This window comes from Protopterus annectens, chromosome 1.part2 (assembly GCF_019279795.1).
Source record: "Protopterus annectens isolate FY-2018-M chromosome 1.part2, PAN1.0, whole genome shotgun sequence".
Lineage (NCBI taxonomy): Eukaryota > Metazoa > Chordata > Ceratodontiformes > Protopteridae > Protopterus > Protopterus annectens.
Window position 1 is genome coordinate 208,506,139 of NC_056727.1, and position 27,451 is coordinate 208,533,589.

Genomic DNA, 27,451 nt, shown 5'->3' on the forward strand with positions numbered 1-27,451 from the left:
AAGGAATGTCTGATCTACCGAAGGGTATGATTACACATTTTTTAAACATTTAGTCTCAGACCATGCTTTTGGTACTAGTCGTTTGTCCTAGAAGGTTACTAGGCTAATGACCCTGGAGCAAAATTTACCCCTACCAGGTCTTGAACCCAGGACCCTGTCAACTACAGCATAGTGCGTTAGCCCACTAGACCACTCAGCTGTAAAAATTCACCCCTGCTAAGTCTCGAACCCAGGATCCTGTCAGCTACTGTATAGTGCATTAGCCCACTAGGCCACTCAGCTCTAAAATAAGTGGTTATGTATAGATTAAAACCCTGGGTGCCACTACATAACCCAACTGCCCTAGTCCTTTGAGCCACACAGGCTTGTCATTTTTAGACCTGTTTGTAGGATGTCAGCATCATTTGGGGATTCAATGATTGCTCCTAGCTTACAGTTGTCGACAAATTTGGTGAGCCAGAGGCCCCCAACATTGGCATTCACTTCAGAAAAGTATATACCAAACAGGAGGGGTCCCAACACTGAGCCCTGAGGGACACCGCTAGTAACAGTTTTCTTATCAGAAGTGGAGTTGCCTATCCAGACAACATGTGTTGAGTGAGTGACTGAGCCAGTTTGCTATCCACCTGATGTAGTGGTTTATGCTTAACACACTACGTTTACCTGTGATCTCCAAGTGGGGAATTCTATCAAATGCTTTGGCTAGATAAGTGGTATACCATTTTACTCTCATCCATGGCAGTGGTGACTTTCTCAAAGAAGTCTACCAGACTGAGCAGGCAAGAGCTATCTTTTTACAAAACCAGATTGGGTCTGGTACAGTGTTTGTAGATTTCCTATGTCGTTATTGATCGGGTCCATGATAATTCTCTCCATGGTCTTGCAGATAAGACTGGTCAAGCTTTTGGGTCTATAGTTTCTTGGGTAAGTTGATGGGCCCCCCTTATGCAGAGGAATGACTGTTGCAACCCTCCATTCCTCTGGGACAAAGCCTGTCCAGAAGCTGTGGTTAAAGACTGTTTCTAGTGGCCACGGTAGTCTGCTTGAAGCCATTTAAGAAGCATCCTGGAATGTTGTTGGGACCTATGTAGGCTGTGTATTTTGATTTAGTGAGCAATGTAAGGACTTGTTCCTTGTAATGGCTGGCAGGGGGAGGGTTGTGATTATTTCTGTGGGTGTGGTAGTAGGTGATTTGGGGGGAAATGTTTGAACTGAACTTGTTGGCTATTAGGTTTGCTGCAGTTTCAGGCGGGGTGTTAAATGTTGCCATTCATGATTAACTCCTGCACATTGCTTAGCATTTCCCCAGAGGTTGCGAACATAATTAAAAAAAGCCTCATAACTTTAGTTCACCTGGGAGGCTCTTTGCCTCGTAGTTTGCATTGGCAGATTTGACCAGCTTTCTAATTTGTTGAGACTAATGAGTGTCTTTTTGCACTGTTTTGTCTGATCCTTCTTGGCTTTGGAGATGATTTTTTCCTTTTGTTGAATAGCCTATTTATGCTAGGGGTCCCCCAGGGTGGTTTATTTTTGCCAGTAATCATAGGTTTGACTCGGGCAGGTACTGCCTCCTCTTTGCAGCTGTGAATGTGATTCTGCAGTGATTTATGTACAGTTCAGATTAGGCCTCAGTGTCATCTGGGTTTGGAGGGGCTTTGAAGTTAAGCTGTCACCTAGTTTGAGGTAATTGGCATTAGCAAAGTTCTGGATTTTTTATTCAGTTTAACTTGCTCCCCTGTTGTTCAGTTTGCTCTATGCTTACTCATTGTTCTTTGTAGTCCTGCACCAACAAACTGTGTGTCATGTTTAGAATTATAAGCATGTCTGCTCCCCTTTTCATTCATTCTCCTTTTGGAAGTTTTTGGAAATGCAGCCTGAAATGAACAGGAGAAACCAAATGCCTTGCAATTTATACCCAAGAGGAAAAAAATGCATGCATAGACATGGTTCCACTTTTACATGGAATGTACTAAGATTTTTACTCATATATAAAGCATGTTCCTGTCCGGATATAGACTGGCTTTTAAGTGCACTATTTAATTCAAGAAAGAATGCCAGTTTAACTTTTTTTAATTAATCAGATCTCAGTATTTAAGAGTCATGTATCACCATACCCTGAGCTGAGAATGTCGGTAACAGATGTTTCACCAAAAAAAGTTAATGTATTAACTAACTTTCCTTGTAGGATCATGTAAACAGTCTATAAGATTTAGTGATCAGATGTTTTGCATTTCCAGGGAGAATTTGTTTCTATGGGAGTGATTTCAGATGGAAATTCTTATGGCATACCTGAAGATTTGATCTATTCCTTCCCTGTGGCAATCAAGGTGAGTGGATTTCACTGAAGTGTAGTATGATTTTTCTTCATCTGTAGAGCTAAATGTGTGACTTTTCATTGGAATGAAGCAAACACCAGGCAGATTGGGATAAACTGGGCAGCACCGAGAATTAAGATTATCAGCTGTTAACGAGCTGCTTCCTGCAGTCCAGGATTTATTCTTTCAGCCTCCATTTAACAACTGTGTGACTCTATGCAAGTCACTTAACCAGGTAGTGCTTTGGATAGACTGCACTAGGCTCTTGACTGGTCTGCTGGACTGCTTGATTACTATCTATAAACCTATAAACAAGTATAATGATACCAGGGAATGACTTCAATGATAGATTTAAGGTTTTCTACCTTTCTAAATCAGGATCATTCTCAGGGTAGGCTCTTGAAGTAGATTCTGATGTTGGGGCTTTGTCCACATCAGATGCAAGTGTCCATCGTACCGATTTCCCCAGTAGTTTTCTTCTGGTTCTGCCAAGCAATGGGTCTTGTGTCAGCTTATGCTGATGTAAAATGGGTTGTTCTCCAAGAAGAGCTCCTGCTGTTGGGGCTGAACTCTGGCATTCATAGTTTACAGTTGCATTTCTATTTTTATAATTTAGTTTAACATTTATTTATTTATTTATTTATTTATTTATTTATTTTTACATGTTTTTTTTTATTTTCACTGTCCTCATAGTTTACAGTTGCATTTCTATTTTTATAATTTAGTTTGTCATTTATTTATTTATTTATTTATTTTTGCAAGTTTTTTGATCTTCACTGTCCTCATTCTTATTTCCTGCAGTAAACAACTGCTTTGTGTGAGACCTTCACTAGCCATGCAGCCTGGTTATTTTTAAGCAAATATCAGTTTACTTCATTGTCCTGTTTTAGAGAAAAAATGCCAAACTGTTAAAAAAAACAAAACAAAAAAAAAAAAAACATGAATTTCCTTCAGATCTCTACATGAAACCCAAGGACTACATCTGAGATGAAAATAAAGAAAATATTCCCAGTTTAAGCAGTAGTCTTCAGTGTAATCTAAAGCCAAAGTTAAGTAGTAGCTTTCTCCAATGTCACCCAAAGCCTAGGTACACTTCTTGTAATTGTCTAATTTACCTCCAGAGGAGTTCCCAGTTTGGAGCATGAAAGAAATCCCTTTTAGCAGATGTTCATCGTGCATACAGCTGCAGTCATAACAGATGGGATGTCCTTCATGGATGCATCTGCAGTCATTACAGCTGGGTTGTCCTGTCGTCAGGCAGCCCTTCAGTCGGCCGGATTCCAAAGTCCGGGTCCGGCTTCGGCTGATGTCGCACTTCACCCGACGTCATCTCCATTGGCCTTCGGGTATAAAAGCATCAGCCAACGCCATTTTCTTCAGTCTTTCTTGCCGCGTGGCGCCCGAAGCAGAAGCTGTTTGCAAGTGCCGGTCGGTCGGATCCAGAGATTTTTTCTACCGAATACTACTTCGAAGACTTCTAAAGCTAAGTACCCCGTTGGGGACTCTTTCTTGCCTCAGCCGATGTCAGAAAAAGTTAATAATTGTTTAACCTGTGGGAAACAAATACCTCATAAAGATTTCCACTCTTACTGTCTGCCTTGCTTAGGCCCAGCCCACGACGTAGCAGCCTGTTCGGCCTGTGCTTCCTTCAACCGACGAACGCTTAGGCGTCGGTCGGAGTTTGCAGAACAGTTTTTCGGTTCTGAATTTGCGTACATTATGTCGTCGGATCCTCCGACTTCACTTGCTGCCAAAAAACGCAAAGATAAAGACCGACACTCGCGGTCCGTGGTTTCGGCCGAAACCATGCCTAAACAAAGTTTCGGAAACTGATCAAAGTGCATCTGAATCTATCCCTACAGCTGAGGCCCCGGCTACAGCTCTTGAACCAACCTCAGAAGTTTTATCCATATCAGACACCATCCCCCTGGATGTCTCTACCCCAGCACGTGGTGCTGCTAGGCCTCCAGCAGCCATGTCCATTAAGGCCTTCGCCAGGGCTAAAGCAGCCAAGTCTTCTAAAACAGTGCCTGTTAAACCCCCCTCCACCAGGCCCTCTTCTAGTTCTCAAATGCTTACTTTGGCAGAAGACTTAATTTCATTAATTAGAGGATCTCAATCTCACCCAGACAGGGCCTCACAGCCCCCAGAGAAGAGACCTAGGGTAGAGCCCCCTGAGCCAGTGTCTTCTGATGATTCTGCTGAAGAATCAGACATAACTGACCAGCCAGAGGCCCCTTTCTCCAATTTTGAAGATTCTGACGCTGAAGAATCTATTCCAGCTGCTTCTCCAGAAGAATTCTCTTTGGGAAACCTTACATGCCATGAGAGCATTTCAATGGCAGCAACAAGATTTTTCAGATTCCAGAAAAAGACTTCGGACCTTTCTGCGCCTTCCTCAGCACAGGCCCTTAGCTATACCTCCTGTTCTCTCTGTGGTAGATGATGCTTTCAATGATGTCTGCTCTGCTCCAGATTCATTACCCCCAGCCCCTGCCAAACCAGACAGATTTTTCAGGGTGCCAGATACTCATCTCCACCTTTACAAGGCCCCTCTTGCAGATCCTGAATCTATATCCCAGGGTCCCAAGGCAGTAGCACCATAGCTAAAAACCCTATTGCGGCTGAAAGGGAAGCAAGGTCATTAGACAGATGGGGTAAAAAGGTTTACACTTCAGCTACTCTCTCAGCTAGAGCTTTAAACTGTCAATTTCACATGATACAATACCAAGAGTTTATGCTTGATCAGTTAACTAAAAAACTAACCACTGATGAATCTCTTGACAAGAAATATGTATTAGAAATGTTAAATAACATACAACAGGTTAGTAACCATTCCTTAAAATGTGGCTATGATGCACTGGAGGCTTCATTTAGATCAGCCATGACTGGCACAGTGATAAGAAGACATGCATGGCTAAAGGAGCAACCTCTACGGATCATGTTAAAGCTAAGTTGCTAGATGCTCCTATGGATAAGACAAGTTTGTTTGGTACACCTGCACAGCAGGTTATAAAGAAAATGGAAGAAAAAGCAAAATTAGTTCAAACAGTTAAAGATTTCCTGCAGGTTCAACCCCAAGGTTTAGCAGGAACTGGCCTGCCAAAAATTGGTCCTTTCCTGACTCCACAAGATTTCAAAGGGGCAGGAATAGACGTTCCAGAGGCAGAAACCAATCTAGAGGTGGTGCCTACAGAGGACGACAGTGGCAAGGTAACAACAGAGGCTCGGACACAACCACTGCCACTACAACAGCACAGCCACAGTGACTTAATCCTAAATCCACCTACCAGGGAACAAATAACAGCTCCTCTAGGCGGAAAGCTAACCTTATTTTCAAAGAACTGGCACCACATAACAAAAGACAAACCATAGATCAAGGTTACCGATTCCACTTTCACACTTTACCAGTCAAAAGAGGAATGCCAAACCTACCCCCAAATCAAAAAATAGAAGCTCTACGACAGATAATGGAGTTAGCAAACATGAGAGCTGTGGAAAAAGTACCAACAGCAGAGCAAGGAAAGGGGTTCTACTCCAGACTATTCCTAGTTCCAAGAAAGGAAAAAAGTTGGAGACCAATTCTCGACCTGTCCACCTTAAATTCATACATCATTGTTCCAAAATTCAAAATGCTGACCCTACAGCAACTTCTTCCCATGCTGGGCAAGGAGTGTTGGCTGGTAACTCTAGATCTCAAGGAGGCATACCTGCACGTCCCTATTCGACCAATCTGCAGAAGATACCTCAGATTTCTTGCAGGATCAGAGCACTATCAATTCTCAGCATTGCCTTTTGGCTTATCTACTGCGCCCAGAGTATTCACAAAATGCCTGGCATCAGTAATCGCCCATTGCAGACTTCAGGGAATTCAAATTTACCCATACCTGGACGACTGCCTGCTACAAGGGGACAACAAAAGCAAGTTGACAACAGATTTACAAAGGGTCATTTACTTGCTACAAGCACTGGGATACACAGTCAATTACAAAAATCAAGGCTGATACCATCCCAAACAAGGACATTCTTGGGAGCGGAATTGGACACAGTAAGACAAATGGCATTCCTAACTACAGAAAAACAAAAAGAACTCCCTCTTTACTTCTTGGCACTAACAAAACTGAACAAGTTAACAGCAAGAAAGGTACTGCAGGCCTTGGGTTTCATGGCATCATGCATAATTTTGATCCCATTTGCCAGACTTCATATGAGAAAACTACAGTGGTACCTAAGGAATTTATGGTCCCAGCACAGGCACAGCCTAGAAACAGAAATCCCACTAATTCCATGCTTAAAACAGGAGTTCCTATGGTGGGCTCAGGCATGCCAGTCAAACCCAGGCCTTCCCTTTCGCAGAGGTCAAGCAAGCCAGAACATCACAACAGACGCTTCAGACCTAGGATGGGGGCCCACATGATGGACAAACGCTGCAAGGATTGTGGACTCAGGATCAACTTCACCTGCACATCAACCTAAAAGAAATGCTGGCAGTAAAACTGGCAATCCAAAAGTTCAGACCATTTCTCAAAGAGGGCCAGTTGATGATAAGGACAGACAACACCACAGTCATGTGGTACATCAACAAACAGGGAGGCACTCATTCATACCCCCTATGCAGACTGACTTTGGAACTGTGGACCCTGGCACTCAGCTACAACATCCAACTCCAGGCAATATTTGTACCAGGAAAAGAAAATACTCTAGCAGACATATTAAGCAGAACCACATCAGATGCTCACGAATGGCACCTACACCCGGACATCTTCAAGACCATCACAAAGAAATGGGAAGGACTCAGATAGACCTATTCGCATCACCCCAAAATCACCAGCTCAAAAATTCTGCACAAGGACATTCCACCCATTAGCATGGAAAGTGGATTCTCTCCTTCAGCTGGAAAGGCCTAACAGCATATGCATTCCCACCTTTCCCTTGATACACAAAGTATTACTAAAAATCAAGGAAGAACAGCCAAGGATAATCCTGATAGCTCCAAACTGGCCAAGACAACACTGGTACCCACTGCTGAGGAGCATGTCTCGGAACAATATGTGGCCAATACCCTGATGCCTTTGATGCTAACTCAGAACAACTACAGCACCATACATCCAAACCTGAAAACGCTACAACTAACTGCATGGAACATCACATAGCAGCAGCTAATCAAGAACTTTCCCAAAGAGTTAAAGACATTATTCTTGAAGCACGCAGACCTTCAACAAGAAGGAACTACGCTGGAAAATGGAAAAGGTTTGTCACTTGGAGTTCTGAAAAAGGAAAAGATGTGTCAAACATAGATATGCCTAACATTCTGGAGTACCTGGCCGAACTTCTCGATTCAGGCCTATCCTACTCCTCCATCAAGATACATGCATCAGCTATTTCAGCAGAATACAGCTTTGATCCACCTGTTTTTTCACACCCTTTGCTCAGACAGTTCCTCAGAGGAATCAAGAATGTAAATCCTCCAAGGAAACCACCATTGCCAGCTTGGGACTTAAACTTCGTTCTAGAAAAGTTGACACTATCACCCTTTGAACCAGCAGCAACTGCAGACCTACAGCACCTGTCTTGGAAAACTGCTTTCCTACTGGCAATTACTTCAGCAAGGAGGGTTTCAGAACTACAGGCCTTAATGGCAGTGCAACCCTTCCTAGTCTTCCACCAAGATAGAGTGACCATGAGGACTAATCCAACCTTTATGCCTAAGGTGGTATCCAGGGTGTCTTTAAACCAGGCAATTCACCTACCTACCTTCTTTCCCAACCCACAAAACAGAGGGGAAAGAATATTGCATACCTTGGATGTACATAGACAGCTACGCTACTACTTGGACAGAACCAAAAGCAACAGAAAGACTGACCAACTTTTTGTAGCCTATGCAACAGGAAGGAAGGAAGAGCTATTTCCAAACAGACAATCTCCAAATGGATAGGAAATTGCATTCGATTCTGTTACTCCTTCCATGGAAAACCAATTCCACAGAATATAAGACCTCATTCTACAAGGGCAACAGCCACTACCACAGCATTCTTACGAGGAGTGGCAACCAAAGACATTATTGAGGCGGCTACTTGGACCTCCGTGCATACATTTGCCAAGCATTATAATTTGCCTCTATATTCCAGATCCCGAGCAGGGTTTGCCACTGCTGTACTGCAAGGGATCCTAAACACACCATAATCTTCCTTTATCCTCCTCCCCTAGTTGGCTATGGTATTCTACCCAGCTGTAATGACTGCAGATGCATCCATGAAGGACATAGTACAGTTTTGTACCTACCATAAATGTAGATGTCCGAACTGGATAGCATCTGCAGTCACTCCCTCCTTCCCCTCTGTGGTACCTCTAGGGTGTTTACCTCCCCCTAATAGCTAGCTGGTGGGGGGGAGTCTTTTATGGTGTATTTGTTTGTATATATGTACATACATGCTTATTTCTGTGTTTACCTATTTCTTTTTGGAAACATTGGCATTAGCATTCTATCCAAAAAATTTTTTAGCCTTCCAAGAGGGCTTCTGGCATCTGGGGCAAGAAACACTGAAGAAAATGGCGTCGGCTGATGCTTTTATACCCGAAGGCCAATGGAGATGACGTCGGGTGAAGTGCGACATCAGCCGGACGCGGACTTTGGAATCCGGCCGACTGAAGGGCTGCCTGACGACAGGACAACCCAGCTGTAATGACTGCAGATGCTATCCAGTTCGGACATCTACATTTATGGTAGGTACAAAACTGTACTTTCTCCTGCTGTCAGGCGGGTCCTTGGTCGGTCGAATTCCAAAGTCTAGGTCCGGCGTCGGTTGTCGTCACTTCTTCCCTGACGTCAGTGCGACAGGGGTATAAAAGAACCAGCCAACTCCATTTTCTTCAGTCTTTATTGCCGCGCGGTGCCCGAAGCAGAAGCAGTTCACAAGTGCTGGTCGGCCAGCTCCTGAAATTATGAAAATTTTGCAACCGAAGTCTTCTTGAAAGCTAAGTACCCCGTTGGGAAAACTTTTCTTGCCTCAGACCAATGTCAGACAAAGTTAATAATTGTATTTCATGTGGGAAGCAAATACCGCATAAGGATTTCCATTCCCTCTGTATTCCTTGTTTAGGCCCAGACCACGACGTCTCTGTCTGTCGCTTTTGTGCTACATTCAACAAACGCACCATTAAGCGTCGGAGTTCAGCATTATTTTGGCAAAACATTTAACTATATTATGTCGTTGGATACTCCAACTCCAGTTTTGTCTAAAAAGCGCAAAGATAAGGACCGACACACGAGGAACGCGGCCTCTACCGACACCACGCCAAAGCCGACTACACGTGGTCCGGTTCTCAGCGACCCCTGACTACCGACGACACTTCATTGGTTGTCTACTGTGCCCGAGGTCGCAGGCTCCTCGCCCACACCCGACTACAGATACCGAAGCCACTCTTGGCGGTGAATCTCAAAATGTGGACAGGTCTACCTCCTCTCAAGGTGTCTTCAGACCTTCCTCTTCTTTTTCCATCAAGGCTTTCACTAAGTCTAAAGCAGCCATGCATTCTAAGAGACAAGCTACACAGGGCCCATCTCCAGGCCCCATGCCTAAAAAACAGATGCTTAAAATGACTGAGGATTTATTTACTCTTATCAGGGGTTCTCAACCTCCCCCGGACAAAAGGCCCAGAGTGGAGGAAGAATCCCCCTCCTCTGATCAGGGCTCCATTATATCAGAGCACTCTGATGAACAGGAACATTCTCACTCCTGTTTTGAAGACTCTGATGCAGAGGAGTCCATTCCCTCTGTATCCCCCCCAGAGGATTACTCATTTGGGGAAACTTTGCATACCTTAAGGGAACACTTCCACTGGGAAGGTCAAGATTATTCAGATTCCAATAAAAGGCTTAGGGAATTTCTCTTGCTACCTCAGCACAGGCCTCTGGCTATACCTCCTGTCTTGGACATACTAGATGATGTGTACTCGGAAGCCTGCCTTAACCCGGATTCTCTACCTCCAGCCCCAGTCAAGCCTGACAGGTACTACAGGGTTCCTGACTCACACCAATTTCTATACAAAAGCCATGCTGCTGACCCAGAAACCATCTCACAGGGCCCCAAGGGAATTAAGGCCTCCACTGCAAAAAATCCATTACCTTCCGAGAGAGATTCCAGATCCTTAGAAAGGTGGGGGAAAAAAGGTATATACCTCGGCCACCTTAACCATGAGGGCATTAAACTGTCAGTTCCATATGCTAAAGTACCAACAGTTTTTGTTATCACAATTGAGAAGTAAAATGTCACAACCTGAACAACCAGACTTGAAGGAGTAGCAGGATTTGATGCATAGTGCAGAACAAGTGGGTAAACATACCTTACAATGTGGTTTTGATGCTCTAGAGGCCTCATGTAGAGCTGCTGTTACAGGATCAGTCATACGTAGACATGCCTGGCTCGAGGAACAAACCTTACCAGATCATGTCAAAGCTAAATTACTAGATGCCCTTCTACAAAAGGATGTATTATTTGGTGCTAATGCTGAGGAAGTATTAAGGAAAATGGAGGAAAAAGGCTAAATCAATGCAAACTGTGAAAGATTTTCTACAGGTACAACCCCCACGTTTCAGTAGAAATTGGCCTTCCAAAAATTGGTCCTTTCCAGCCACGGACAGACCCCAAGGAGGTAGATACAGGTGCCCGAGGGGCAGAGGACAATCCCAAGGATCGTTTAGAGGCAGACAATGGCAAGCTCCTACACAAAGAGGTGGTGAGGATAACTCGCAACCATTCAGAAAGCAAGCCCAATGACTTTCCCCTTTGCATGCCAAGCAAGACTCAAATGGCAGCACCCTTAGGCGGAAAACTGGCATTATTTTCAAAAAATTGGCATATTGTCACAAAAGACAAATGGATCCTGGACATTATAAACAGAGGCTACAGATTCCATTTTCACACCCTTCCAAAAATGAGAGGCATGCCAAACCTGCCACACAATCAAAGGGCAAAGGCGAAAAGACAAATTTCAGATCTCATAGACATGAAAGCTATTCAAGAGGTACCTACGCACAAACAAGGTCAAGGTTTTTATTCCAGACTATTCCTGGTACCAAGGAAGGAAAAGATTGGAGACCTATTTTGGACCTATCCATCCTAAACACATTTCTACTAAATTCAAGATGCTCACTCTACAGCAGCTTCTTCCCATGCTGGGCAAGTAGTCTTGGCTGGTAACATTGGACCTCAAGGAGGCATACCTGCATGTCCCAATCAGACAAAATTGCAGAAGATACCTCAGATTTCTTGCAGGTTCAACCCATTATCAATTCTCTGCATTGCCCTTTGGCTTATCTACTGCGCCCAGAGTATTCACAAAATGCCTGGCATCAGTAATTGCCTACTGCAGACTTCAAGGGATACAAATATACCCCTATTTGGACAACTGCCTGATCCAAGCAAGACAGCAAGCACATTCTTCTGAAACATCTGGCTTATGTAATAATGTTGTTGAATTCTCTGGGATACACAGTCAACAAAAAGAAATCAAGGCTAATACCCTCTCGGAAAATAATTTTCCTGGGTGCCAACTTGGACACAAACACCCAGATGGCCTACCTCACACCAGAGAAGCAGGGGCAAATAACTCAATACTTCAGAACACTAGCAAATTGCACCAGGCTGACTGCAAGGAAAATCCTGCAGTCTCTGGGATTCATGGCATCTTGCATCTTACTAATCCCATGTGCAAAGCTGCATATGAGGAAACTTCAATGGTACCTGAAAAACCTATGGTCTCAACACAGCCACAGTTTGGAAACAATAATACCACTAATTCCATGTCTTCAAAAAGAATTTCTGTGGTGGGCTCAAGCATGCCAAACAAACACAGGTCTCCCATTCAGCAAGCCTCAAGCAAATCAAGTCATCACAACAGACGCCTTGGACTACGCCTGGGGGGTGCACATGACAGATCGGTGCATTCAGGGCAAATGGTCCCAAAAAGAAAAGCACCTTCACATCAATCAAAAGGAAATGCTAGCAGTAATAAATGCTATTATAGCTTTCAAAGACCTTCTGCAACCAGGTCAACTATTGATAAGAACGGACAACACCACAGTAATGTGGTACATAAACAAACAGGGAGGAACCCATTCATACCCCCTATGCAGACTGGCCATGTCACTTTGGAACATGGCCCTGGACTTACAAATCGAACTACAAGCACAGTACTTGCCAGGCAAGGAAAACACGCTGGCAGACAACCTAAGCAGAAATATGACAGATCCACACGAATGGAAGTTGCATCCTCAAGTTTTTACAGAGATAATTCAAGCATGGGGAAGGCCTGACATAGATCTCTTTGCCTCCCACAAAAATCACCAATTGACAAAATTCTGCTCAAGGATTTTTCTTACAAAGGCCTGGAGAGTGGACGCTCTCTCTTTCAGTTGGACATCAATGACAGTTTATGCCTTCCCACCTCTTCCTCTGCTGCCCAAAGTTCTATTAAAAACCAGAGCAGACAGACCAAAGATGATTCTCATTGCTCCAGACTGGCCAAGACAGCACTGGTACCCACTCCTGAGGAGCCTGACGCATTCCCCACCATGGACCCTGCCTCTAATGCCTCTTCTTCTGACTCAGCACAGCTTCAAAACTCTTCACAGTCAGCTAAAAACACTCAATCTAGCCGCATGGAAAATTCCTTAGCATCACAACAAACCCTACTCTCCAAGGAGGTGCAGGATGTCATTTTGGAGGCCAGAAGGCCGTCTACTAGAAAAGCTTACTCTGCAAAATGGAAACGGTTTTGTGTCTGGAATGAGAAAAAGGGCCAGGATCCTGGAAAACTGAATTTACCTCAAATATTACAGTATCTAGCTGAGCTGCTAAGCAGTGGACTTTCATTCTCCTCCATCAAAATTCATGTCTCAGCCATTTCTGTAGAATACAACACTGATCCACCCTTATTCTCTCACCCCCTCTTAAGACAGTTCCTCAGAGGGGCTAAAAATCTAAAACCCCCAAGGAAACAACCAATACCTGCTTGGGATCTCAATTTCATTCTAGAAAAACTGACCTTGCCTCCTTTTGAGCCAGCTGCCTCATCAGATTTGCAATATTTGTCCTGGAAAACAGCTTTCCTTCTGGCTATTACCTCAGCTCGTAGGGTATCGGAACTACGAGCTCTGATGGCTGTGCAGCCTTTTATCATCTTCCATCAGGACAGAGTTTCCTTACGAACCAACCCGTCCTTTATGCCAAAAGTGGTATCCAGGGTAGCTTTGAATCAGGCTATACACTTACCTACCTTTTATCCTAATCCTCAAAACAAAGGGGAGAGATTACTACATTCCTTGGACATCCACAGACAACTGTGTTATTATTTGGACAGAACAAAGCCTTTCAGAAAATCAGACCAGCTCTTTGTGTCCTATGCTATAGGAGCTCAAGGAAAGCCAATTTCCAAACAGACAATCTCAAAATGGATAGCCCACTGCATACGCTTTTGCTGTTCTTTTCATGGCAAAACTGTACCTACAGGCATCGGATCTCACTCCACAAGGGCCACGGCTACCTCTGCAGCTTTTCTCAGAGGAGTTCCTACCAAAGATATTTTAGAAGCAGCCACTTGGAGTTCTGTGCATACCTTCTCCAAGCACTACCACCTTCCACTATACTCCAAATCTAGAGCGGGCTTTGCCACTGCAGTCTTGCAGGGCATTCTGGTTCCTCCTAGTTCCACCTAGTGCCTACCACCCCTTTCTTAGCTTTGGGATTCTACCCATCTGTTATGACTGCAGCTGTATGCACGATGAACATAGTACAGTTTTGTACCTACCATAAATGTAGATGTTCGAGTGCTAATACAGCTGCAGTCCAGGTTTCCCTCCCTCCTTCCCCTCTTGGGACAGGCCTATTGGCTAACATCTCCTCATGCAACCTGATTGGAGTATTCATTCTTGATGTATTTGCTTGCACTACTGTATTTTGATTATATGGCATTGCTTTATTACACACATTTATGTATTGCCTTCCTTCTGGGGGCACCTGACATCTGGGGCAAGAAAAACTGAAGAAAATGGCGTTGGCTGGTTCTTTTATACCCCTGTCGCACTGACGTCAGGGAAGAAGCGACGACAACCGACGCCGGACCTAGACTTTGGAATTCGGCCGACCGAGGACCCGCCTGACGGCAGGAGAACCCATCTGTTATGACTGCAGCTGTATTAGCACTCGAACATCTACATTTATGGTAGGTACAAAACTGTACTTTTGAGAGTGCATAGTTTGCAGACAAGCTGCCGCCTCATCCTGAGTCTTCCTTTGTTAGGTAAAACTTGAAATAAGAACAGAACTATTCACAAACATAAAGAATGTAGTTGAACATAGAAGATTGAAGAAAGGTTCAAGAGCATAGACAATTAAGCTCGGAATCCTTCAAGTGGTGTAAGTCCTGTACAATATGTTTTGCAATTCAGCACCATACCACCTCCAGCAGTGTTAGATGACCTGCAGATCTGCAGTGTCGGAATTCCTCTTTGTTTTCTAGGACTGGTGCTGGATCATACATGCCAGTAAGAGTTGATTTATGTGCATCTTTCTTTGACTGTGCCACTGTGCACTTCATCAGATTTCTCATCAGTACTAAAGTGGGAAATGTCACCCTTACTGTTGGTGTTAGTTTTCCTGTCATTGTAAACTCTGATACTGGCTCCACTGTTGAGTTGTTATCCAGTTTAAGTGGTGTTGACATGTAGGCCTTATCCTCCATCTCCATGTTTGATACCTGTTGGACCTGAGCATTCCTTACTCTTGCATATTTTTTGTTACTGACTACTACTACTGTTGAGGCAAGGACTTCCTCCAATATGAGCAGATATTTTTGCAAAATACAGGTCTAGTACTTCAAGGAGGTGATCCCTTATCTCCTTAGCATTTTCCTCAATTTTAAACAAATGAAGAAAAAGGTCTAAAGGCAAAACATGGTGTCCTGCTGGCATACTTTGAGGAGCAGAGTTCCAAATCCCTAGTGTATCAGTCTGTGCCTCCCTGTTTGGCTGTGTTCTCTTTTGCACTTTGAATTAGTCTGTGTAAGTGATTTGGAGTTTGTGTCACAGTTCCCCAATCTCCACCATGGATGACACCAAACGTATGGAAATTGTCCAGCATGTACAGAAGCAAGAACATGAAAATGGCCACAGGAGTATACAGATCCCTTTAAGCAAAGGGTAAGGAAGCTTCTTTTGAGTTACCAGAACAAGTACTCTGGAGTAGTTTTCTCCCTGTTATGGATTCTTATAAGATATTATAGAATCTGGATGGAAACATCAAAACAGCTAACATGGGCTGCAAAAAATCAGATGAAATTTATGTTACTCAGAAAATCTGTAATACCATGTCCTTATTTCTGACTCCATTAGTGGTGGATAACTTATTTTTATTTTTATTTTCTCTTTAGTTAATTGCTTAGTTGGCCTGGTTTAGTGATCCTTTTCATCCACAACCCAGCCCGAAGGCAATATACTTATTTTTAATATTTCTTATAAGTTTAAAAAGTACAACACTAGAATGTATGTGTTGGTATAGAAAGTAGATATGTATATAGCTATGCAGCTGTGTATCCAGAAGAATAGTAGATGTGAATCTTTTCAACAGTGGTACAGTTAGTACAATGTAAACAAAAATGAGAATGGAGTATACAGACATGACTGTACTGACATCAGAGTAGATCTGTAGCCAGTATCAGTACATGCTTATAAAACAAAGCTAATACATTTAGCACAGTTTCCAGACAATTTAAAGACAAGTACATCTTTTGAGTATATTAGCTAAAGACTGTTTTTTTTTAGTCTAATTATTAATTTCAACTGTTGTCCCTGTAACAGCTGTTGTTGTATAGCTCTTTTAGATGTTCCTTTAATTATACTGACTAAATCTAATAAACTTATTTTGAATCTGATAGTGTAAGATGCAAGTTTCATGTTGCAGGACCAGTCTTGCTAAATGCATGTTTTTCTGGTACTGATCTGGAGGGCAATAGAACTTTTTAGGGTTGTTTGACCCTAGCAAACAAGAGTGATGGTGGCAGTAACTAGTGAATTTGCAGAGGGTGGGGACAGTAGTTTAGATATAGCAGACGTACAAGTTTGAAAGTCAGGGAATGTAGTAGAAAAATGGCTAAAGCTGTAAGTGGAAGCCAACTGGCTCTTTGAATAGAAAGGGAGCCGTGCTCCTTAGTGTCTAAAAGTGCTACATAGTGTTTTGCTTTGTTAGGAGTAGTCTGTAGAATATGTCTTAGTTTAAAGTTGTAAGGTAGGGCATATTGTAGCTTGGAGATCAGAATTTTGGTGCCTGTTGCTCTTTTTGACTCACTGGGTAAGAAATGTGCCATTTAGTAGCTGTAGTGTACTTGCTTTGACATTTTATTTGTGCAGTTCTTAGTGTGGGTTTAAATGTAATGTTGTATATGTATTGATTGTCCTGTTTAAAAATATTGAGAGGATCAAAAAGTTTTATTGGGTTATTTGCACTTAGTCTCTGAGTTGTGCCATACACCATAGATTTGTTTTCACTGGGATTTGTCAAGAGTTTATTGTTATGAGGTCATGAAGAAATGTATTTGCTGCATGTTTTTGGAGATTGATCTGAATGTCTTTGCTTCTTATGCCCCTTTCTCCTTTTAAACAATTATTTTATCAATGTAAAGTGTTAGATGGGAGTTGGGCGAGCTATTGGTATGTCATGTATAAAATGAAAGAGGAGGTCCAGAACAGAACCTTGTGGGACATTGGATGTGAATGTTCTATTTTCTCAAGAGCATGTCATACCTGAAAATAGTATAGAACAGCATTCCCATAGATGGACAATCAGGAGCAAAGGTCAAAGAACCAAGAACTAAAATCCATTTAACAATTTATTCCACAAACCGAATCACAAGCCTTTAGACAAAAAATTACAGGCCATTTAGTAGGTGAAAAACAGTTGGGTACAATGTTGATAGGCAATGAAGAATTATATGACATCTTCTGTTGTTTTTTTTTTTTTTTGCTGTTACTTCCATTTACATGCATGCATATCACAGTATTTAACTATTTATTGTAATCAACTAGTCTTATTACTGTATAGTACTGAGTACAGTAAATACACGGAGACAAACGCTTCAGTTAATACGCTTTACTGTTACATTCTCCTTTCGGATCTACAAGCATGCAACAAAGATGATGTCAGCTCTCTATGACAAATTCCCAAAGCCTGTTTATACACACTCATATTTATACCAAAAAGTCTGATATTTTTTCTCAGAGTCTGATGTAAAACAGTTCTTTCTTTGTATAACAGTTTTCTTTTGTTCCCTTGTCCTTGGTTCTTTGTAGTTTGATGATCCATGGAAACTCAGTCTTGCATTATCTGAAATATGGTGTTCCAAATTTATCTTGCTTGATGTTACATCTCTTTATCTCGTTGATATCCTTCCAGCTGCCATCTGCACAGTTATTTTTACAGCCTTTGTTTCTCAATAACATACTCCTTTACATGGATGCCAATATCTAATTAAGCTATGCCAGCACACTTACTACTTCTTATTTTTCAGTATTTTATACTATTCCTAAATTAACCCTTTATATTTCATATCATTTTTGCAGCTTTTATTCAAGCTAATAATCATGCTAGTCAAAAGACAGTGAACTATTATTCTTTCAGGCATCTGCTATAAGCACAAAAAGTATTTGACTTCACAAGTAAAATTACAAATCTGAATCTGACAGGACAAATAATAAAAAACAATATTTTTTATTGCTGCACTTTTTATTATTTTGTAAGAAATGTTAGTTCTCACCTCTTCAGAATTTGTTACTAAAGTTCGAGTTTCAGATGATTATGAACTGGAAATGGTATTATACCTATTTGTAGACATAAAACTTTGCATCCATTTAAGTGGGCCTTCACTGAGTCCATGAGTTTATAACCTAGGTATGAGTAAGTCATACATCATTTCAGAAGTCCTTTTTAGATCCAGAATGACTGCCCTAGATGGTTTTCCTTTTGTACATTAGAAATATTTCATCAGTTACTGAATATATTCCTGTTATTGTACTTAACTTTTTTTCTTAAAATTTGTTGATTTCTAGGCAGTTCGTACCTTAAGTGTTTTCTGTGAGTTATAAAATATAGTTTTTTCATGTATTTTAGCAGTGCATGTGTGTTTGCTATAGGCTGCAAATCTTTTTTTTTTCTGTCTTTTAGGAAGAGGAGTAAGACAGCTATAACTTGTGAAACAGTAGTTGTAGATGTGGGAAGGGAATGGGTTGCTAAGAGGGCTGCTTCTCTTTGGAAAATTGCATACAACTACTAATTTAGGGTTGAATTTGGAGTCTGTGGTCTACTATTTAATGTATGAACTAAGCTGAAGTTTAAGTGTAGGAAAATTGAGATTTTTTGACGTATATATTGGTAGGGTGTGTGTGATGTTGGGAGTGGAAGTTAATACTGCTAAGGTGAGTTCTGCTAATTATCTGTTTGTTTTACGGAGGAGTCTTGCTGAGCTATTGTCAGATTTTGTTGAACGAGAGTTATATATATGTGCCCCAGAATTTCTTTTATTTTCTCCAATGCCTTATATCATTTGGTCATTTGGCTAAGGCAGTTTTTTATATCTAAAGAGGTTGCTTTTTTTCTGAGACACAGGTCTGCTTATAGAGTAGAAAAATAAGTTGTAATGTTTTCCAGAATTTCAAAGTTCTCTGTTTGTATAAGTTTGATTTTAATTCTTTAGGGTTTTTGTTTTCCAAACACCTTTATTGAATTATCACTTGTTCATAGGTTCATAGGTTCATACTAGGCTATCTGCCCTAGGGCATTTGTAAGCCTAGCCAGAGTTGTGTGGCTTTCACCACCCCTTAGGTTGAAGAATACTATACCCATTAGTTTGCCGTGCCTCTGTCCAGCAGTGATACAGAGATGATCCCAGATCTCCCATCCACTGGTCAAGATTCCTCTTGAACAGAGCCTGTGCTCTGTCTCACATGGACCGGGATTCTGTTCCACAGCATAGGAGTCTCTGGGTGATGAATCTGTCCCTCCAGCATGTCCTATTTATATCCGTGTTGAGGTTTAAGTCTCTTGCTCTTGTAGCTCTGGTGGATTTGGATTTTTTGAGGTGGAGCATGTCCATTAATTCCGGGTTGGACATGGCCTTGTATGTCAGGCACAGGTCACCTCTGAGCAACTGAATAGAGCTGGAGTTTCTTCAGTCGGGCAGCATATGGCATATTTGGTGAGGAACTTTTGGGGTCTTTCCAATTGCTGCAGGTGTCGGGTAAGATACATTCGAATGGGGCATTGTACTCAATCATTGGTCTGATAAGTGAAGAGTACAGGGAACAATGACCTCCCTTGATTTGGATGTGAATCCCTTCATAATCAGGTGGGCAATGTAGAAGGTCCTCCTAACCACTTTGGCAATGTGAGTGTCAAAAGAAAGGTTACTGTCAACTTGGGTCCCCAGGTCCCTGATAACCTCTTCTGTGCTTAATGGATTGCCACCTGTGTGGTAGTTTTACCAAAGGGTATGACTATACATTTTTGGCATTTAGCTTAAGGCCATGGCTGTGGCACCAGTTATCCGTTTCTATGAGACCTCTCTGAAGGATATCTGTGTCTGATGGATTTTCAACTATTTGCAGTCCTCTGCAAACTTTGTCAGCCACAATCCTCCTATGTTTGCCTGCACTTCTGAAAAGTAGATGCCGAACAACAGGGGCCCAGGACTGAGCCCTGTGGGACACCGCTTGTGACCGGCTGAGTCTGACATGGCACCAGCAACTCTAACCCTGTGGGTTCTGTCCTTGAGCCAGTTTGCAACCCATCTTGTGACATATGGGTTTACATTTAAGCTGGTGAGCTTTTCTATGATACCCGAGTGGGGTATTGTGTCGAAAGCTTTTGCAAGGTCAAGGTAGGCTGTGTGAACTGCCTTACCCTCATAAATGGCCTTGGTGTCTGTTTCACCAAGTTCAAGAGGCATGATCTGCCCTTGACAAAGCCGAATTGGGTAGGATCCAATGTCTGCTTTATTTATGAGTTCCATTATGATCCTCTCCATAGCTTTGCAGACCAGGCTTGTTCTTTGTGGAGTGGGACCACAGTTGCCGTCGCCACTCTTTGAGTACGTATCCTGTGGTAAGGCTAAGATTAAACAGCAGCCTTATGTGTGGGTTTAGTTCCTCATTGAGTTAAGGTAGCACACAGGGACACCATCCGGTCCCATTGATGCTGTGTTTTTAGCTTTAGAGAGAGCAGCTCTCACCTGGGCATTTGAGATGATTGGGAGGCTACACTCTGCTGGGATAGATATTTCTCCTTTTTGGGGGGGGGGGGGATTTGCACTGAACCTGTCTGCCAGTATGTTTGCAATGTCTGTGGGTTCACTGATTTTTGTATCATTTTGGACTAATTTTGAGCATATCTGGGAGTTTCCACCCAGATTTCTAACATAGCTAAAGAAGGCCTTATGATTGCCTTTTGAGTCCTTGGCGATTTTTCTCTCAAAGTTGGCCTTGGATGATTTTATGAGTGATCGTAGTTTTTTACTAGTATTGATCAGAGATGTCTGGATTTTGCTCTATCTTGTAGTAGCTTTCTCCTCTTGTTGTAAAGTTTGTTTATGGCTGGGGTCCACCAGATCGGGCTTGCCTTTGGTGGAAAGGGTCTTGATTTTATTTGGGATTGCTTGATCCATGCAATCCTGGAGGTGCTAAGCATTTGTAAAGGGATTCAGCAGCGTGGGTTGTGGTTTCTAATGGCTCAGGGGCCTTGAAGGATACCACACCAGTCTTAAGTGTGAAGTTGGCTTTTGAGAAGTTCTTCACTGTGGTCTTTTGTTGGGGGTGGCGGGATGTGGATCTCCAGTGAGATTAGTTTATGGTCTGATCTCACCAATGAGGGATATACTTCTGGTGTGGAGCATTTTGTCCCCATGTTTGTGATGATCAGGTCTAGTATATTTTCACCTCTTGTGGGAATGGTGACAAGTTGTTCCATAGCATTTGAGTTTATGAACTCCAGGAACCTTTGGGCTAGGGTATTTGGGCTTGAGTAATGTTCCCAGTCTATGTTTGGGTAGTTGAAGTCACCCAATATGATGGTGTTTAGAGACATTTATACTCTCCAGTGTCTTCAGGAAGGCTGTGTGGGGTTTCTGAGTTTGAGAGGGTGGCCTGTAACATGCTACAAACTGTAGAGCAGTTTTGCCTATGGTTAATTGCACCTGAATGGTCTCTGATGCTTCGTGAGTTGCCACCAGCCTGGAGGTGTGGGTATCCTTGATGAATATGGATACACCCTCCTTTGTGGTACGCGGTCCAGGTTTTGGGGCGGAGCATGATATGAGGTAAAACCTGATTGTGCGGGGTGCTCTCAGGAGCCTTGAACCAGGTTTCAGTCACAGCACAGACATCGATGTTCTCCATACTGAGGAGGGCTTCAAGGCGTGCATCTTGAGATTTAGACTTCTGGCATTGAGCAGCATTACCCTTAGTTTTTCCATTATTGTTTTCTAGGGCGGTGGGTTTAGAATTTGAGCCTTGTCTAAAAAGGCACTATGGGGTGGCAAGAGCCTTTGCCAATATCCAGAAACCCAGGGTGACAGGTGCAAGAGCGTGGCTTGTCAAGCATGTCATTCAGGCAGACGGACATTGGATCTTAGAATGACACCAGAAATTAAGCCAGTTATTAAAACTGATCATTTTGTCTCTGTATTGTGGCATCATTCTTGGTGAAGGTAGGATACTGCTCAGGGTCAGAGTCGTACCAGCCTGGGCTACATAATCGGAGAGCTCCTCTATGTCTCTTTTCATGTAGTCAGGTCATTCACACCGGCATGGACAATGACTGAGTCATACTTGTACTTGCTGTGGAGTGACCTGAGTGCTTGTGTTATGTGGCAGATTCTAGCACCCGACAGGCAGCTTACTGTGACCCTCTCCTTGTTCAGTCTGGTGAGTGGGACGTCAGTGTGTCTGACTATGGAGTCACCTATGACAAGTGTGTCTGGCATTGTGTTTGGGCTGTGACTGATTTGCACACTGACTTTGTGATCTATGTGTTGCTTGTGTTATGTCATGAGGTGGCAGTTGTTTGGGTGTCTGCTTTGGAGGCCTCTGCTGTTTTGGTAGATTTTGATCAGTGCCTCCAGTATGTCTTTGTGTGTTTATGTGTTTGATTTGTAGTTGTGATAGTTCTATGTGAGACTGGGTTTATGGTGTGTGTGGTTACCTTCTCCTCCTGTCTGGTTTTGCCAGTCCTGAGTTGAGAGAGCTCAGCCTCCAGTTTGGCTATATAGTTGCATCTCTCGCATGTATTTGTGTTTTGTGGGAGGAGGAGAGGGTTGTCTGTGTACATGAGGCAATTGTAACATTGCCTCAATATTCCCAGATTCACCAACTGACCCTTTGACATGCTAGAAGAAATGAAAAAGTTTGCTGTGTAACTGAGTCAGAAAGGACCTATAGGGCAGTGGGTACTCAAGGGTTTTTTTTAACCTAGTGAAGTACTTTGTATAATATAGAAGTGCTTTACCTGACTAAAAAATGCTTTAGGAACAAGTGCTGAGCTTTACAGATAGAGAATAGACTGTTTAGATTACAAGTAGAGCAGTTCTAAAAATGAAGAGCAGACTTTAGGGACCCAGAAATAGTTTAACCGATGGTGCTCTAGTGGCAACTCCACGCTAAATGCAGAAAAGGCAATAAGTCAGTAGTACAGGCTAGCACACTTTAGTGGGCAGCCAAACAATTAAATTAAACAGCAAACAAACACTTGAATTAGACTAATTTAAATGTACTTTTAAGTGAAGATAATAAAAAATGCAGTAAATAACTATGAAAACAGTTAAAGCTTGCTCTAGGTAAGCAGTAGAAGGTAAAACTAATATAAAAAACAGCAGGGTACTTAATCAGGAAAGCAGTTGTTTTTTTTTCAGTTCTCTGTAGCCAGGAAGACTCAACAGGACCAGCAATATGGCTTCAAAAAATTGGAACTTCAAAAGAGCTAGAAATGGTCCAAAATGACCCCCACTCCCACTGGTGAGCTAAGAAACTTCCTTCTATCCAAGTAAGGCAATGGACAACACAGGAACTACAACACAGCCCAGGATACAGCAAGGCCTGTAAACTGGTCTAACTAGTTTAGGAGGCAGGAAGCAAGGAATATTTTTTGTTTTTTTTGTTTTAAATAGAAACACACAGAAATGCAGAAAAGGCAGTAAGTCAGTAGTACAGGCTAGCACACTTTAGTGGGCAGCCAAACAATTAAATTAAACAGCAAACAAACACAATTAGACTAATTTAAATGTACTTTTAAGTGCAGATAATAAAATGCAGTAAATAACTATGAAAACAGTTAAAGCTTGCTCTAGGTAAGCAGTAGAAGGTAAAACAAATATAAAAACAGCAGGATTTTCAGTTCTCTGTAGCCAGGAAGACTCAACAGGACCACTTGGAGCTGTGTCTGAGCATATTTGTGACATAGGCAAATTTACATTCATATAAAAGTAAGCAAACTATATCAACATAACAAACATTATACTTGACATATATTGCTATATGTCATATAACCTAAGCAATATTACATAACCTATTTAATTCCTGCTTTTTTTTTTTTTAACAAGAAACATCTTTCAGTAAATCATCAATTACTCCACAGGCAATCATACATTTATATAAATGAAAACAAACCACAACGACACAATCCTAGTCACAAGGATTTTACATCACAAACCACACTGACACACTCCCAGTTGCAAACATTATGCAGCACTTATAATGTACCCAATCTTTCTCACTCAGTCCTTCTGCCTTTTAGGCCTCATTCCTCCCTTGTATGTATTATTCCCACAATTCCCATTTTTTCCTATGTAGTTTGCTAATACCTTTTTCTAAATATCTCACTTCCAGTTGTTTTGTCTGTGTTTCTATGTTCACTACTTCCAGTATTGATCACTGGGGCAGCTGTTTTTAAGAGGAAGTAGTTTGTTTTGAACTTACCAGTGAATACTAAGAAGATATCAAACAGCATAATCAGTAATTTTAGTATTATTTAAGGACTGTAATTCTAGAAGTGAAGTTGTTTCTATACCGTCTGGCATGTGTGTACTTGTTACTAGAGCTGGTGAAGGTTTAGTTTTGAAAGATCACTGAGCTAATACCAGTGAGTGGCCACTCAGAGAATTATGCAAAAAATCAAATGAGATACATCAATAAGATTTGTTTATGAAGAAGACTAATGCAAGGACTATAGATTACTAGGGCAGGTCTAGTTGTTATGTTAATAATCTGGCTAAGTTTGCCTTGCAGTGCTGTTACTGGTCTAATTTAGATTACACTCCCCAAGCATGATGAAACTCTGCTTTTAGACAGTGCCTGTATAGGTTTTAGCTAAAATATCATATAGTAAGATAGGAAATCATGGGGAATATTAAGCAGCCGCCATGTTTTACTCGCAGAAACCACCTATTTTCTTGGCTACTGGATAGTTTGATGAATTTTGTGCAAGGCTGTTTTTTGATTAACAGGGATTATTGGAGGTGCTTCTTATTTAGTAGCAAGACTCTTGCTCCAGTTCTAATAACTGGCCTGTTGTCCAAGTATAAGTTGTAGTAATGTAAGTTGATGGATAGATGGAATAATTTAGCTGTGATTCTGTTATTGGCAGTATGCCTGGGTATTCTATTTCTAGACATAATTCTACAAGAAGCCATTCATTATGTTGCACATGTTTTGAAGTTGTATTTTGATAACAGTTTTGGAATAAGGCTAACTAGTGTTGGCTGGGTACAACAGGGGTAGGTCTAGTTGGCATGGATTTGATATGCTTTGGAAAAGTATCTGATGCAGGGACCAGATTTGGTTTAATGTCCATATCTGAGAATTCTATGTGGAGGATAGTTTTTTTTGATAATTGCTATTGGTGTTTCAGGAATATGGCTTGGTCATTTTGCGCACCAGCTGTCAAGAGTTGTGGTTAGGCAGACATTTGTGTCAGGACTTTTCCATGAACTGTAATGATACACATTCATATAAAATGGGCTAGAACGGAGAAGTTGGAAAATAAGAGGGGAAAATTTATCTTAGCATTCTGACCAGTTGGATGGAGTAGTTTGTAAGCAAAGTGAAGGATGTGGAAGGAGTCTAGGAAGAGTGTAAATGTAGAGATGTGGGGCGAATGGGTTATTGGATATGAGGAGCAGGGCTAAAATTGTATGTAGTGAGATGAAAGTCAGTTGATGTGTATGCATGTGCACCTTGAAATATCTAGTTGCTCTAAGTCACAGATAAGACACCTTAGACTCTTTAAAATAGAATTTAAAAGACAACACACTGCTCCCAAACATTCTTACAAACCTGATGAAATGCTACAACACTGTCTGGTAATGTATACAGTCCCAGGCAGACCAGGGCTCTCTGCTGAATTATAGAAACTAACTGCCTTGACAACACTGCTTCCCAGGTTAAGACAAGGTATGATGCCGTTACAGTCACTGCTGTAGTATTCATAACTTATGGGATTCCTTGCTGTGAAGCCCATCATCCGGACAGTCTACCAAAGCCTACTGTTGCTTTAAGGTGCATTGAATATTAGGGTTCAACCAAACACCCTAATAATGGGCGATTTCAACTACCCCACCATTAATTGGGAAAACTACTTGTGTACCAACTCCTTCACACAACGCTTTCTGGAATTCATAAACTCCAATGCCCTGGATCAACTTATCCACACCCCCACCAGGAGCAACAATATCCTAGACCTAGTCATTACCAACATGAGTGACCGGTGTTCCACATCTGAAGTCAGTTCCTCGTTGGTCCGATCCGACCATAAGCTAATCACCCTTGATATCCACATTCTGCCCCCACCCCCATTAAGGAAACCACGGTAAAAAATTTCTCCAAAGCCAACTTCATGCTTCTTAAGACAGAAGTGATGAACTTCATGACACCCATGCAGATGGACAATACAATTACGACTGCTGAATCCTACACAAATGCACTTTATAAGCACTTACACGAGTGCATGGATCGTGCTATCCCAAACAGAACCAAGATGCTATCCTCCAAAAAAAGGAAGCCAATCTAGTGATTCCATGTCATAAACAAACTGTACAACAGAAGGAAAAAATTGTTGCAAAAGAGAGCAAAATCCCATGAGTGGAGGAGTACCCTGGTCAGCCTCAGTAAGAAGCTGAGATCCCTTATAAGATCCTCCAAAGCTAGCTATGAAAACAAAATCACCACTGATTCTAAGGACAGCCACAAAGCATTCTATAGTTATGTCAAGAATCTCAATGGCAACACCCAGATCTGCTCTGAGTTACAGCACAACGGAACGACAATTACAGAACCATCTGATTTTGCCAACATCCTGGCAGACAGGTTCAGTGCTAACTTTACCCTCCACCCCCACCCCCTAAAGGGCCCATATCTATACAGGAAGAATGCAGAGTCGCTGTAATCACAGGTACGCAGGTAAAAGCTACACTCTCTAAAGCCAAAATCACAGCATCCATGGGACCGGACAACATCCCAGGCTGCATTTTACACGAACTTCAGAATGAACTGGCTCCCCACCTAAGCACCATGTTCAATCATAGCCTCACATCAGGCTTTGTGCCCACTGAATGGCGTACAGCAACAGTTATACTCCACAAAGGGGGAGCCACCATTGATCCCAGGAACTATCGCCCTTTTAGCCTGACGAGCCTGGTCTGCAAGGCCATGGAACATATCATCATGGAACTCATAAACAAAGACATTGGTAACCTCCAAACTCTGGATCCCACCCAGTTCGGGTTTGTGAAAGGCAGATCATGCCTCCTGAACCTGATCGAATTCTTTGAGGCAGTCACCAAAGCCGTAGATGAGGGTAAGGTGGTTCACACAGCCTATCTTGATATCGCCAAGGCTTTCGACACCATCCCCCATTCTGGAATTATAGCTAAACTCACTAAACTAGGTATAAATCCCTATGTCACAAGATGGGTTGCCAACTGGCTCACTGACAGAACCCACACTGTAAAAGTTGCACACTCCAAATCTGACCTCAAACCAGTGACAAGTGGAGTACCACAGGGTTCAGTCCTGGGACCTCTCCTGTTTGGTATCTACTTCTCTG

General features: G+C 42.2%; 1 protein-coding gene across 2 annotated transcripts in view; it reads left to right on the forward strand.

Moving 5' to 3' along the window:
* The window catches only part of MDH1 (malate dehydrogenase 1), a 214,860-nt gene that overhangs the window by 130,176 nt on the left and 57,233 nt on the right, over positions 1–27,451 (forward strand). For both annotated transcript variants that reach the window (XM_044055535.1, XM_044055528.1), the window contains exon 8: positions 2,238–2,327. In XM_044055535.1, the coding sequence (XP_043911470.1) occupies positions 2,238–2,327 (90 nt within the window). The remainder of the gene's footprint in view (positions 1–2,237; positions 2,328–27,451) is intronic.